General features: G+C 47.3%; 1 protein-coding gene across 2 annotated transcripts in view; it reads right to left on the bottom strand.

Moving 5' to 3' along the window:
• Nucleotides 1–7,558, bottom strand: part of LOC119181006 (low-density lipoprotein receptor-related protein 8-like) — a 59,789-nt gene extending 52,231 nt beyond the window's left edge. For both annotated transcript variants that reach the window (XM_075875657.1, XM_075875656.1), the window contains exon 1: nucleotides 7,295–7,558. In XM_075875657.1, the coding sequence (XP_075731772.1) occupies nucleotides 7,295–7,454 (160 nt within the window). In that variant the 5' untranslated portion in view covers nucleotides 7,455–7,558. The remainder of the gene's footprint in view (nucleotides 1–7,294) is intronic.
• Nucleotides 7,559–13,171: the final 5,613 nt, after the last annotated feature.

The following is a 13,171-nucleotide window of genomic DNA, read 5'->3' on the forward strand; positions in this document are numbered from 1 at the left end:
AACGGCGATGAGGGGGGGGGGGGGGTGCAGTGGGAACTTAGGTTGCACACTTTAACGGAATACTCGCTCGATTGTCACAATTTTTTCCAGCTCACGGACGTTGACGCCCACTCACAACACTCATGATGTGCGGGTTGATGAAACACACGCATTTGGTTGAAAGTCCACAGATGCTCCAGCACTACGTCGTGCTCTTTAACGATATCATGGCTTTGGCAACTCAGACCCGATAATTGTTAGCCTGAATGAGCTCCACGTGTTATGGATATACATGTATGTCGTGGTATGGATCGTAGCAACAGTGTGTCATTGCACACTGAAAAAAAAACGCTATGTCACCCCGTAATTTTAGTACTATACAGCTTGACGGGGCAGGTTGACTTTTGTCATCCGTAATGATGTAAGAGTTCGCGTACCTTCTCAAAGCTAGTCATACATGCATGACAAGTGAACGCTAACACAAAACACTCTGCACGTTTTGTGCCCTTGCTATCATGTATACAGTGGCGATGTAAATAACCGCATACAGTGTGGTTATCTGCTGTATGATATTTCTTTCGCGCGGCTGTAGCCTAGATAGCGATAAAAAAAAACGAATTTTCTTTCCATTCTGTCCTCCCCCCCCCCCCCCCCCTGAACATACGACACAAAGAACTTCGTTTGGCATCCGCGAGATACGTGCAGATAAAGGCGAGCTATAAACGCGATTACAAAGATGGCGATACCACCACTATAGTGAAGCGCTGCTTCCGGGTGTGTCTGATGACCCGCTCGATGTTGTCGGCGGCCGTGGCGTGGCGCGAGGAGGTCGCCGGAAAATCAAGTGCCCTTGTATACGTGGGCGCTGGTCGAGCGTATCGATCGGATTCGCGCCATGGACGCTCGGGCACCCCGGCCCGTTATCGTCGCGCAGCACGGCCGTTCCCGTTGTCGTGGTTGGGGGCTATCTTTCTTTCTTTCCTTGTCACGCGCAGATTGAGCGATAATGGAGGCGGCTGCCTTCCGGGAACTCATGGCTATGATATGGTAATTGTTGGAACTTGACGTCCCAAAGCCTCGGTATTATGATTGAGGGACGCCGCAGTTGAAGGATCCAGAAGTTTGAACCGCCTGCACGTCTTTAACGCGCACCGAAATCTTAAGTATACGCGAGCCTCAATCATTCTCGGCTTCAACGAAGACGCGGCCGGGATTCGATCCCGCCACCTGCTGGCCATGCATGCCGGCGAATCGGGTGGAGCCGATATGGAAAAGCGACCAGCGCGGGTTTAGATTCCGAACGTTGTTTATAAATCGTCTCGTTCGAATTCTGTGTAATGCCGGCGCTTCGCCAGCAAATCGAGAGTTGTGTTGCACTCTATATATAGCCTTTCGAAGCTGAATACGGCCCTACGTAAGCGTCGCTTATTTGGTTTGAATCGTGAGGGTCGATTGAGCTGAACGTGACAGAGGAAGGTTCATCTACTGCGCGTCTCGTTTCTTTCTTTTTAACGCACTTTACGGTGACGATTTCGTGCAATGAGCGTTCTCAATACATGCAAACAAACACTTCGCCAAAAGGTATACTTATTGAATGTGCTTGCTTGTTTTTTTTTTTTTTTTGTCTCTGCTAAATCGTACAAGCAGTCCTACGTCCCTCGTTTTTTACGAATCCTTGCTATGCCTCCCGGCCGCAACAAAGCAGGGTGCACATTCCACTTTTCCTTACTAGTTTTATTTTTTTTACTGTAACTAGGGCATTTTGACAGCCTTCAGTGCGTGTGCACTCCACTGGGCCCAAAGTAGCATCCGTTTCACGCTTTGCAAGTACCAATCTTGATCCCAGAGGCAGCATGAACGCTAGGAAAATGGAATAATCGCCTGATTATTAGAGGCGTCGACAAACACATGAGTCGTATCTCAGATAGCCGTTGTCTCTTAAGACTCAACATAGACGTAGGTCACAAGAACTGTAACAGTCTGGAACATTCATTTGGAGGCTCTTGCCGCAGAAGGAGTGGGAATATAGCTTTCTCGGAAATTTAGCGTTTCGCAAGTTTCTTGGCGCGTGTCTGTACAGTGAGCGTGTGTGTGTGAGTAAGGGGGGGGGGTGGCGTGTTACGTCTAAAAATACGAACAGTGCATATATATTTTTATATACGAGCCTGGATATTAATGATAATGATATTATTATTATTATTATTATTATTATTATTACACTAACAAAATGTACGGTTTTACGTCCCAAAACTATATACGGTATGATCGTGGGACACGCCACAGTGGAGGGCTCCGGAAATTTCGACCATCTGATGCTCTTAATCACTGACAACGTACAGTAAAGGGGCTTCTCGCAGGTTTCACCTCCATATAAATGGGACCGCCCCAGCCGGGGTCGAACCCGCCACCTTTCGGGTCAGACAGCAGAGCATGCCGCAATTGCCACACCACCACGGCGGACCCGCTGAGGATTATACAATTCAAGGATGCTGCTATTCAAAGAACAAGTTGACTTTTTCGAGTAAATATTTTTTTAGAGTGCGCCTGAAATAACAAGCAGTCCACTGTAGGTAAATTACACAGAACGTAATCACCCGTTCGCGAGACATTATTTGAGAGAATATGAACTCACGTAGCGACTAAGAGGCGCTCGAATAATTTGTGTAAACGAGCTATACCAGTCTCGGAGCATATTAAAAAGCGTTTAGCGCAATATTACGTATAAGCTCTTGCAGATTTTAAGCGTCTAAATTGGCCTAACCGAGTCACATTATCCGGCTAGCTTCTCGCGCTTCGTTGTGAAGAGAATTCGTTCACATTAAGTGTTTGTTTCACAGTAACTGTGTAAGTAGCGTTTGATTGCATGTAGCGAGTTAAGAATGCGACTTGACTTAATTTCTAACGGTTACATTACCTATAATATTGATTTTCAGAGCAAACTGTACGAGTTGATATTAAGTTATCACCTTATGTTACGGTGGCAATAATGAACCTTTTGTGTTTGCATGTCCTTGGTAATAATTAGTTTCACCTCTTGATGTGTAATGAGCAGCAGCTGAACTCAACCAGTTTTGTTTACAAAGGATGTTTTAATGGAGTCTACAGCGATGGACATTCTCAGTACCGTAATTATATGGCACTGGAGGCATAAATTATTTCTTTTTTTTTTCGTTTGTGCTGACCAAGAAGGAAAAATTAAACTCCGCCGCGATCACAGGCAGGCTCTCTTTTTAAAATTGAATTGCACAACCGAAGCGAATAGTTGAGCACTAGCAAAATGCAGCCCGAAGTAATTACCCCAGAAAGCTAATTAACTACACTTATAAAAATACGGAAAGTCTCATATTTATTTTGGCCCGACTGGGCCAGCCTGTCTTAAAAAAATGACCTCTTCATCACCGGTTGACATTTATTACTTAAATCAATAATTAGGCCGTAGAAAGTACGCAGACTTAATTATCACACAAATTTACATGTCCTGCAGCACAGAAATAACCACCCAGTGACCTCGAGTTATCTCTGTCATACGAGTAAACCGACATTGAATAAAATAGCAGTGAATTTCCGAATTTCATTCACTCTACCAAGCCCTAACTACTTTGAACTATTTTGTACATATTGTTACTGCATCATCAAACCTATGGTCATATACCGAGGCGTACTCGAAGCATGACACGGTGTTCTGGACCTCACTGCTTTTTGGTAGGCGGTGTGTTTTTGGTTGTAGTTTTTTTTAATTAAATAGAGGGGACTGGCGCTGTGGCCGTTCAGCCACCATGGGAACGAGGGGTATAGTGCCTGGATTTGCCTAGTCTTCCTGCTTGCGGGCTTAGAACGCACTGCACTTGCGGCTTTGTTTATTACCGTGTTTCGCTTTTTGTTACGAATAAATTAGCGGGCCGTCGTGAACTTCGCGACCCGACTTGAATAATTGATTGATTGATATGTGGGGTTCAATTAATGTCACAAAGCCACCACATGATTATGACAGACTCCGTAGTGTAGGGCTCCGGAAATTTCGACCAACTGCAGTGTTCTTTAACGTGCACCCAAACTTGAGCACACGGGCCTACAGCATTTTCGTCTCCATCGAAAATGCAGCAGCCGGGATTCAATCCCGAGACCTGCGGGTCAGCCGCCGAGTACCTTAGCCACTATAGACCACCGCGGCGGGGCGACCCGATTTGAATAGATGAGTAACTGCTTAACATTCACCCATTGTCGTCTCGTGACAAAGCAGCTTTGGGGGCCACGCGATGTCAAGCAAGGAACGAAGATTTGACAAATCCGTGTATACTATACATCATTCCAACGCTCGTTGAAGCGCCGCGCGTTGCAGCTCCCATAGACACTAGCGCCAGAGTTTCCTCTAGTGTTATTTATGGGCAACTATGCTGGTGGTTCCCTGACCCACTCTGCTCTCTTCTTGTCTCTTAAGGGTTACACCATCGATTACCTTCCCATCACTCGCTGCGTCGTCCTCAATTTAAGCCGAACCCTATTTTGTAAGCCTCCAGGTTTCTGCTCCGTAGGTAAGTACCGGCAAGATGCAGCTGTTATATACCTTCCTTTTGAGATATGGTGGCAATCTACCAGTCATGATTTGAGAGTGCTTGACGAATGTGCTCCACCCAATTATTATTCTGCTTGTTACTTCTATCTCGCGGTTCGGCTCCAGGGTAATTACCTGTCCTAAGTAGACGGGGTCTTTTACAACTTCAAGTGCACTATTATTTATCTCGAAGCGCTGTTCTCTTCCGAGGTTGTTGTACATTACTTTGGTTTTCTGCAGATTAATTTCAAGACCCACCTTTCTGCTCTCCTTGTCTAACTCCGTAATCATGAGTTGCGATTCGTCCCTTCGGTTAATCATCAATGCACTGTTATCAATGCAGTGTTAAGGATATCATAGTTGAAATCAAGAATAAATAGACATGAGCCGCGAATCTAGCGCGTAGGCAGGATAACCGCCGGTCATTAAGGGCAACTGACTGAATTGAATTTCCAGAGAAGGCAAGCGGGCTAGGGGGAAACAAAGTTGGGTGGACAGATGAGATTAGGAAGTTTGGGGGTATATAGTTGCAGCACCAGGCACGAGGGCGAGTTGACTGGCAGAACAAGGGAGAGGCTTTTGTCTCGCAGTGGACGTCGTCAGGCTGATGGTGATGATGCCAGTAGTAGTACTATTAGTATTAGCAGGTTGTGGTTATTGTATTGCAGGTAGCATTACCGTAGTATCAGTAGAAGTAATTATCTGTTCCTGATTAACCACTAACCCATGGCCATAGTAATAGGGTTTTCACGCGTCATTTACAATCACGCAGCGTACCGCGGGCGATACGATGACGTCACAACAGAATTTCCTCGTACTGGCTCGGAAAAGTGGCCACAACACAAGCGGCAACCGTGGTGCACGCGACACTATATATATAAAAAAAAAACATACGTCGACGTTTGCAACACGGTGGCAATCTTTGTCGCGTCCATATACATTGTACATATCTCCAACTGAGAGGAAATATTTACACATCTAATAACAACAGCAAAAAAGGCGTTCTAGGAAGGCTTAATTTCGTCATGCCGATAACGCGAGCCCCGATTTTTTCTTGCACCATACAGACGACGGCCACCTGCTGGGAAGGCTGCGTAGCTTCTTCTGGCAGCGGTTATTTATGGAACGAGGAACGCGACAGCACAATCGAGCGGCTTACGGAAAGCACGGCTGGACGTTCGATCTTCCAAGATGACGACGCGGCACAATGGTTAATCCTTTAGGCCCTGCGCAGCGAGCAGAAAACAGACAAAAAAAAAAATGGGACTACGCACTGAATGATGTTCGGGTGAACTACGAGGTTTGCCAAAAGCAGACGACACGTGGTGCAGTAACAGAAATAATCGAGGAGTCTTGTAAGCTACTCGTAATTAACAAGTAGTTAACAAGGCGGATAACAGGGCTGTCATGTTAGCTACTAGCGATCTCCAGCGGTCTCGAGAGCGATCCAAAGCGTACCGCGTGGCAGACGTGCCCTCAAAACGCGCAAGCAGAGGGGTCATTAGTAGTCACCTAGTAGTCATTCGTCTACTAGGTTTCTGCACCCGAGTTGGGAACAGCGATCGGTGGGCTATCGTTTTACAGTTTTGGTTAGTTCAAGCTAGGTTTTAGGGCCAGGTCATTATCGGTTTTTTTACCAGCATGGCGGGGGCATAGGCGCACACGTGTTCCTAGAAAAGCTACGTCATCACTCGGTTCGCCAGCAGACGGCGTTCGAAATCAAACCACAAAAAAAAAAACGTCATCATCGTGCCGTCTGCAACAACTAACGCGCCGGACTCCACAGGAGCGGCCACCGGCGCAAGATTGGCCACCAGAGAGGAGATACAAAAAAGAAATATCAAGCAAGAAAAAATGCCTAACAAGTACGAGACTGAAGCGTGAAGAAGAAGATTATGAGAAAGGGAGAAGGCTCGGGGAGGAAGAGATGCGCCCGAAAAGAGGGCCGTTTTCGACGGCGCGGGCAATGCCGGCTCGGCGGAGGAAAAGCCGGCCGCCGCCGCGTTTCAATGACCCCGCGAGCGTGGCTCGGCAACTGGTCTCTTACTAGGGTTGAATATAAAAGCATTTCGTGGGCGCTTTGACGATCTGCGGGAGCCCGACACTTGTAAACCCGGCCCTGTACAAGCTCTGGGAAGTGGGATCGGCCGTATTCGCAAGTTACGAATGTCCATCCGAAATGAATGCTCAGTTCCCGTAGCGAGTTTGAATGACGCAACACCGCACAGGCAAAACACTTCCTAAGCGGTCGAATTCCACGTAACCGCGATAACGAGTTTTCTTATCGAAATAGATATACGGAATGCCGGGCACGCGGCTAATTTCAAAAAGAAACGAGTACATTCCACGGAGCGAGCAAGGCTCCAGGGAGAGGAGGCGCGCACGAGTCGGTGGCTTTTTTTTTTTTTACGCTTTCGCAGTTCCTGCCGGCTAACCGTCTGCGGTTACCGGCTACGTGTCCTAAAAAGAAAACTCATCGTTCTTCAAAGCAGTTGAATGTGGCGGCTCAAAAAACCGCGCGTAACGTCGGGAAGTTCGAGAAGGAACGATATTGAAACGGCGCAGTCTTCTTGCCGGCGCTAGGCCATGCCGGCGTTTTAGAATGTATGGGCGCCGCGCGCCGAGGTGCCACGCCTGCAAAAAGAACCGGCGCCCAGCCACCGATTTTTTTTTTTTTTTTTTTCCTCCGCCGCCGCTCACGCCACCTCACTTTTGCATTCACGCCGTCGACGCAGTAGCGGCGATGGTAATACTGATACTCACTGGAGGCATCCACTGTCCGTACGCCGCAACACGCGACTGCGATGAGCACGATGGCGAAGCTCGCGACTACCAGAGACGACGTTGACCGCAGGGGCAAGATGCTCCACCTTGAGGCACCCATGCTTGTAGGAGACGCCGAACCACGTAGTACACCGGCCATCCAATGGGAGTTTAGGCGCGCACCTCCGAAGAAACACAAAATCCCGCGCTGTAGAAAGAACACCACCCACGAAAGGAATAACACAGTCAGGGTGTCACACTGGAGGTTCTTGAGGAACAGGCACTGGGCAGAACGGCTCCGAAAAAAATGGGGGTGTATACTTAAAAAAAAATGTGCGCCGCAGCTCCAAAGCTCGCGAGCCGTCCGCCACACGACTCGGTCTAGAAGCGTATGAGGGCTTTCAAGGGGGGTATGCTCGCGGCATCGTACGATGTTGGGGGAGGCGCAGCGCCAGTACAAGCGACAAGCCTACTCCTCTCTCATGTATCTCTCTCTTTTTCTCTCTCACACACGCATGATGACGTTTAAGCGCCCTTTGATGACGTTGGGCAGGCGTGGCAAGACGTAGCGGCTTTCGTCCAATGATTGTGCAGGTGCAGGCATCACGCCACCATGACGTGTAGCCGTTCTTTTGCGTTGTTTCGCGTGCGCGCGTAGCTTTGATTGTTCTTATTCTTACGTTTCTTTATGTACGTGCGTGTGTGCGCGCGTGCGCAGTGGCGGCCTCACGCGGCGTCTTTTGAACCGGTTCCGCGAGAACCGTTCGAAGAGATGGCGGGTGAGGGCGTGCTTGGGTTTGAGGCGGGAATTTCGAGGGAAACGGCAGCCGCCGATGCTTTGCCGGCAGTCGGAGATTCGGCACGGGAAAAGCGACGAAATAAAGTCGCCGCCTGCGTCACGCGGAAAAGCCCGCCTCCGTTGATAACGCCGGGCCGCCACCACCGTCGTTATAAGCGCCACATTTGCGTCTTTCGCCGCTTGACCGACCACTTTCTCTTGCTCTCGGTCTTTTCTTTTTATGCGTAGCTTGAAGCTTCATACGGGCGCGGGTCCCTTAGGAGTACAAGACCAACACCGCTCGGCGTGTAATGTGCGAAAAAAAAAAAAGAAAACAACAAAACATTGCGTTTCCTCGAAGCGTGAGTGGCGTGAGTTTTTTATTGGACGCACCGGCGCCTGGCTCTTTCGTGATTGAGGATATCTCCCGTTGCCGCCGGTGTAAACAAATGGATTCGAGATCCAACTGTTCCGTGTGGTTTGCTTTCAGGCAAATTACGACACATATGTGCGAGCGTTTATCAACCAGTAGAGGGCGGTAGAAAATTTAAAAAATACCTCCCGCATCTTTCCAAGGGGTGAACTCGAGTAAACGCGTCGCGGAGGGGGGGGGGGAGGGTATCACGTGAATGTTGCGTAATTTGGTACGCTTCGGGAATGCCTAATTGTTATTTCACCTTTATTATTCCTATTTATTGAAGGAAGGAGTAGCGTTGCCTGCAACGAGTGGTGGGACGCTGATGTGCGATCGAGCAGTCGGTTTTCACTAGCAGCCAGGCGCTGATTGCTTTGCGAGGCAAGAGATGGGGGGGAATGGGGGGGAATGGGGGGGGGGGGGCACAAACAGTTGGCACGAAACGCAAGCATGCGCAATGGTGCTGTGGACATAGCAACCGACGCGTGACATAGAGCGACTAAGAAATGCTCCAGCATTTAAAATTGTACGATGATCTAGAGTATACGCAATAGCAACAGTAGCGCATTACGCTGTCCCAATACACCCAATTAGGCAGACTTGCGTTTAGATATAGTGGTTAACGATGTTGAGCACTTGGCACTCGACTATGGGAGAGCACAAAGCCGTCCCGTGACACTCGCAAGAAGGCACAGCTGGCAATTAATGATAAGAAATCGCTGCGGCAACTGCACACAAATGCGGACCTGTACAAATGAAGCCACCAAAGAAGTGCCGGGTATATAGGTATTTGTGTGCGCTGTTTTCCTATATTTGATGCACATTCAACCATGGGTTTGGCGGTTATGAACCACTTCTTACACGGGATAGCGATCTTTTATTGCGGCTGTTTGCCTTTATACGTTGCTACGCTTCATTAGAGCCTATAGCTATGAAAGTATCACCGTCGTCATCACCCGTACAAGCCGTTAAGTGTTGCACTGCTAAGCACACTAATGAACGTCCGATTTCTGGCACGGGGGAGGAGATCATTGCGAAGCACCAAAAGGCACACACACACACCAAGCTTCTCGAACCACCCATTTGGGGTCGCTCGCTGGATTCCCTGTCGAACGGTTGTGCCCCCGCGATCTCCGACGACAGCGCGGCTCTGACCTGCCGGCTCGCCCTCCGCCATCTCCTGACGCCGTGAAGCTCTCGCTGAGTGGCGCCCCGTCCTCGGACTCCTGCGACCGTGTCCCCATCTTTCTCTGTATTATCTTTACTTATCACTCTATTCTTTTTAATCCTTCCTTACCCCCTTCCCTCGTGAGCCACTGTTGAGGTGTCGCACTCTGATGCAGACAGTTACGGGGCTCACTTTTATATTCTTTTCTCTCATTTAGGAATCACTTCCCCCTTTTTTCCGATAAGGCAATCCTCATTTCTAAATTATGGGGCCAAGCTTCTCTTAGTCTAACCTTGTCATGCGTCACGTGCAACCGAGAGAAGAAGAGACATCAAAGAAGGCAGTATCTCCCAAACAGTATAATAGACGGCGCTGTCTCATAGAAGTACATAGAGTGACTGTATATGGTCCCTACGGTCCCTACCATATAGAGTTACTCTAGAAGGACATACAAACTGCAGTTGAGTGATGATAATCTAGATGGCACAGTACCGCTACTGTCCGATTGGCTGCTGCCCGTGTTGTGCCTGGGTAGGCGGAGATCGAGTGCCTCGCTCAGTCGCCGTACGTGGCGGATATTTGGGGGGGGGGGCATGGACGAAGCAGAGTGGCGGGTGCGTTGACGCTTGCGATCGGCTTCCTCGGCCCGCGTCTCGTCGGTGTTACCCACTTGCCGTCTGCATTCTCGAACGTGATCGGACGCATGGACGCTTCGCCCCACTCATTGTCATTCAATCCATCAATGTGCTGTGATTTTTTTTATAATTTTTTGCTGAAATTTCTGTATTAGCGGCTCAAGCTTTACCCGATCTTAGCGAAAGAACATGTCCACGGTTTGTCTGAATAATAAATGAATAAAAGTGTTTCCGTCATCACTGTATTCGTGTCTACTTACCAACGAAACAAGTGCGGCGAACTCTGGCATTTGCGTAAATAAATTGAACCGTCGCGGCGTAGTCTCCACAAACAGGGCTTGCGTAAATTGCTTTGCGAACTCTGTCACGAAATATATAATGCCCTTCGGACTTGAGATTGTAATTAGCACTAAAACGAGAAAAGAAAGGCAAAAACGCGTGGACTGCCTGACGCGCTATAACAGCATTTCCTTTTTGACGCTGAGGGCATCAGGCCGCATCGGTGCTTACGGCTGACGGGAAGTAATTACAAGCGACGGAAACTTACGTTCGTTAACATACGCCTATTCTGCAGTCAATGACGTCAAAAACCAGCTGGGTACCCAACGGATGCGATATGTTTTTCGTGTACGACTGTCACCGCAGACTGGTCCCTTGTTAAGATGCAAAAAAACTTTACGACCGACCACGACAATGTCTGGCCAATGAGGTCGTGTACAATAAAATAAAAAAATATTAATAAACACCGCCATGCGTAGCTGGGCATTGGACATACGCCAATGACGCTGCGTAAAATTTACGCCGGTGTCTATAGGAATCAAGCCCTTTCCGTTCAATAACTTTTGACCTTTTTTTAAAGAAATAATAAAAAATATATTGTTTGTACAAAATAACATGTCCAGACGTAACATATATAATCAGAGTACAACGACCTAACGAAATCACATTGAAATCACTTTGACGTGGCATTTCGTTTCTACAAGCCATGGCTCTTTCTGCGCGAGCAACCAAACTTATGCGCAGCAAGCATAGGGAAAAAGTGCATTGATTTTTAATTAGGGCATTGTAATTAGATTTTGATCATAATTTAACGAACGACACTGAAAAAAAAAAGCCAGGCCTGCGCGGAAGGCACAGCACCGTCACAGCGAAAGCTAGAAGAGCGGCCTTTCAGAGCTTTTTCTAAACACTCATTGGGTAACTACTGCAAGCACACTTGCTTGATACCCACTAGGGCATTAATAATAACATTTTGTGGGTATAGTAGGCCGGCATTCGCTATGCTATTTTTCGTCATTCTTCTGAGAAGCGTAGTATCCGCTAAGCATTTGCAAGAAATTTTGGGCCAATCGTTCATGCAGTGGCTGACGACGATGAGAAAGTATGGCCTGGTGTTTTTCTTTTTTTTTTTGCTATTCGTTTACATCAATCACGTAACAGTCACGCCCTAAGAAAATTCGTATTATAACGTTGAACGCATGAAAGGGAAAGTCATAGTTTTAGCTATACAGAGGGAGAATTTAAAGGGACACCGTAAAGGGTACAACAATTTTTCTCGTATGGGTAAATTATTTTTTTCAAAATACCAAAACTGCCACGCATGCTACGTCAAGACGCTTTGTAAGCTAAAAAGAAAGAAGAACGCGTGAAAAGAAAATACGGATGGCGACGCCCCTTCCAAGCACAGTCCCCTTGACAACCGAAAGTTCGACGGCGTCTACTTGGGCCCCACGTAGTTTCTGCCCCCCTCTCCCCCCAAAAAAACATGCATCACCGAAGAAGCCAGGGACTTCAAGGGACACTAAATTCACATAACAATTTACGTCAGAGTGAAAGCTGAATGCACGACAACATCTAAAACGACAATATTATCAATAACAGCGCCTTACTTACCGAGAAATTAAGGTACATGCACAAGAACGCATGCACCTCAGAAGGACATTCTCAGAATGATCCCGATGACGTCGGACAGATAGCCTACAATTAATCACGAGTAATCGATCTAGCTGCACTAAACAAAAGAACCTTCCCTGCATCAAGAGACACAATAAAATGCTGTATGTTCGTTTTTCTTTGGTTCATAAAAGAAAGAACCGCAGACGTTACTATGGAGAATGGCACGAGTGTTTCAATAATTCAATTTTCGCACAGTTACTCTGAACAGGTGGTGCTATCTAGCGGGGCCCAGTTGAACAAAAAAATACGTCTGCAATGTATATTAACTCTGCAATCTTGGAGCCAATAGCGGGAAATTGATCAAGGGCCGTTGTTGCTGCTGTGGCTCCCGCTGCTTTCGGTCTGCTGCTACAAACGCAGTAAATCCAGGCAATGTTGTACACGGCAACAGTGACGTGAGACGGTCTGGTCAGTCCGCTTCATGAGGCGGGGAAATTGAAGTGCACTAACCCGATGCGAACCACTAGAACGTGGTTTTAATTCAAAATAGGCCCTTCCTTGGCACAAAGGTAATAAAATACTTCGAGGTTTGTGGACCACTATTTAAACAATCAACGTAGACATAATAGTTGCCTTTAGTGTCCCTTTAACGTAGCGATTTTCAAAAAAATTACCTCCTGCCAATCTGGAAGAATAGCAGTGTGACTATTAAACGAGTTCATGAGAATGTTCGTGTGATCGATTGTTTTTTTTTCTGCTTTTCCACTGCTTTATTTCGCCGCTCTAAATCTACGACTGTTGATCGAATTCGTAAAAAAATCGCCTTGATATTTGTATAACGTCAGCACCAGAGATCTCTGTGGGGAAAGCGAGACTTTTCCCATTGATCTTCTCATTTATTAGCTCACAGCTATGAATGAGGAATTAACGACACCAAAATTTTCAGATCATAATTTATCAATCTAAACTAGTTTATCATCTCACT

The sequence above is a fragment of the Rhipicephalus microplus genome, chromosome 10 (genome assembly GCF_043290135.1).
Source record: "Rhipicephalus microplus isolate Deutch F79 chromosome 10, USDA_Rmic, whole genome shotgun sequence".
NCBI lineage: Eukaryota > Metazoa > Arthropoda > Arachnida > Ixodida > Ixodidae > Rhipicephalus > Rhipicephalus microplus.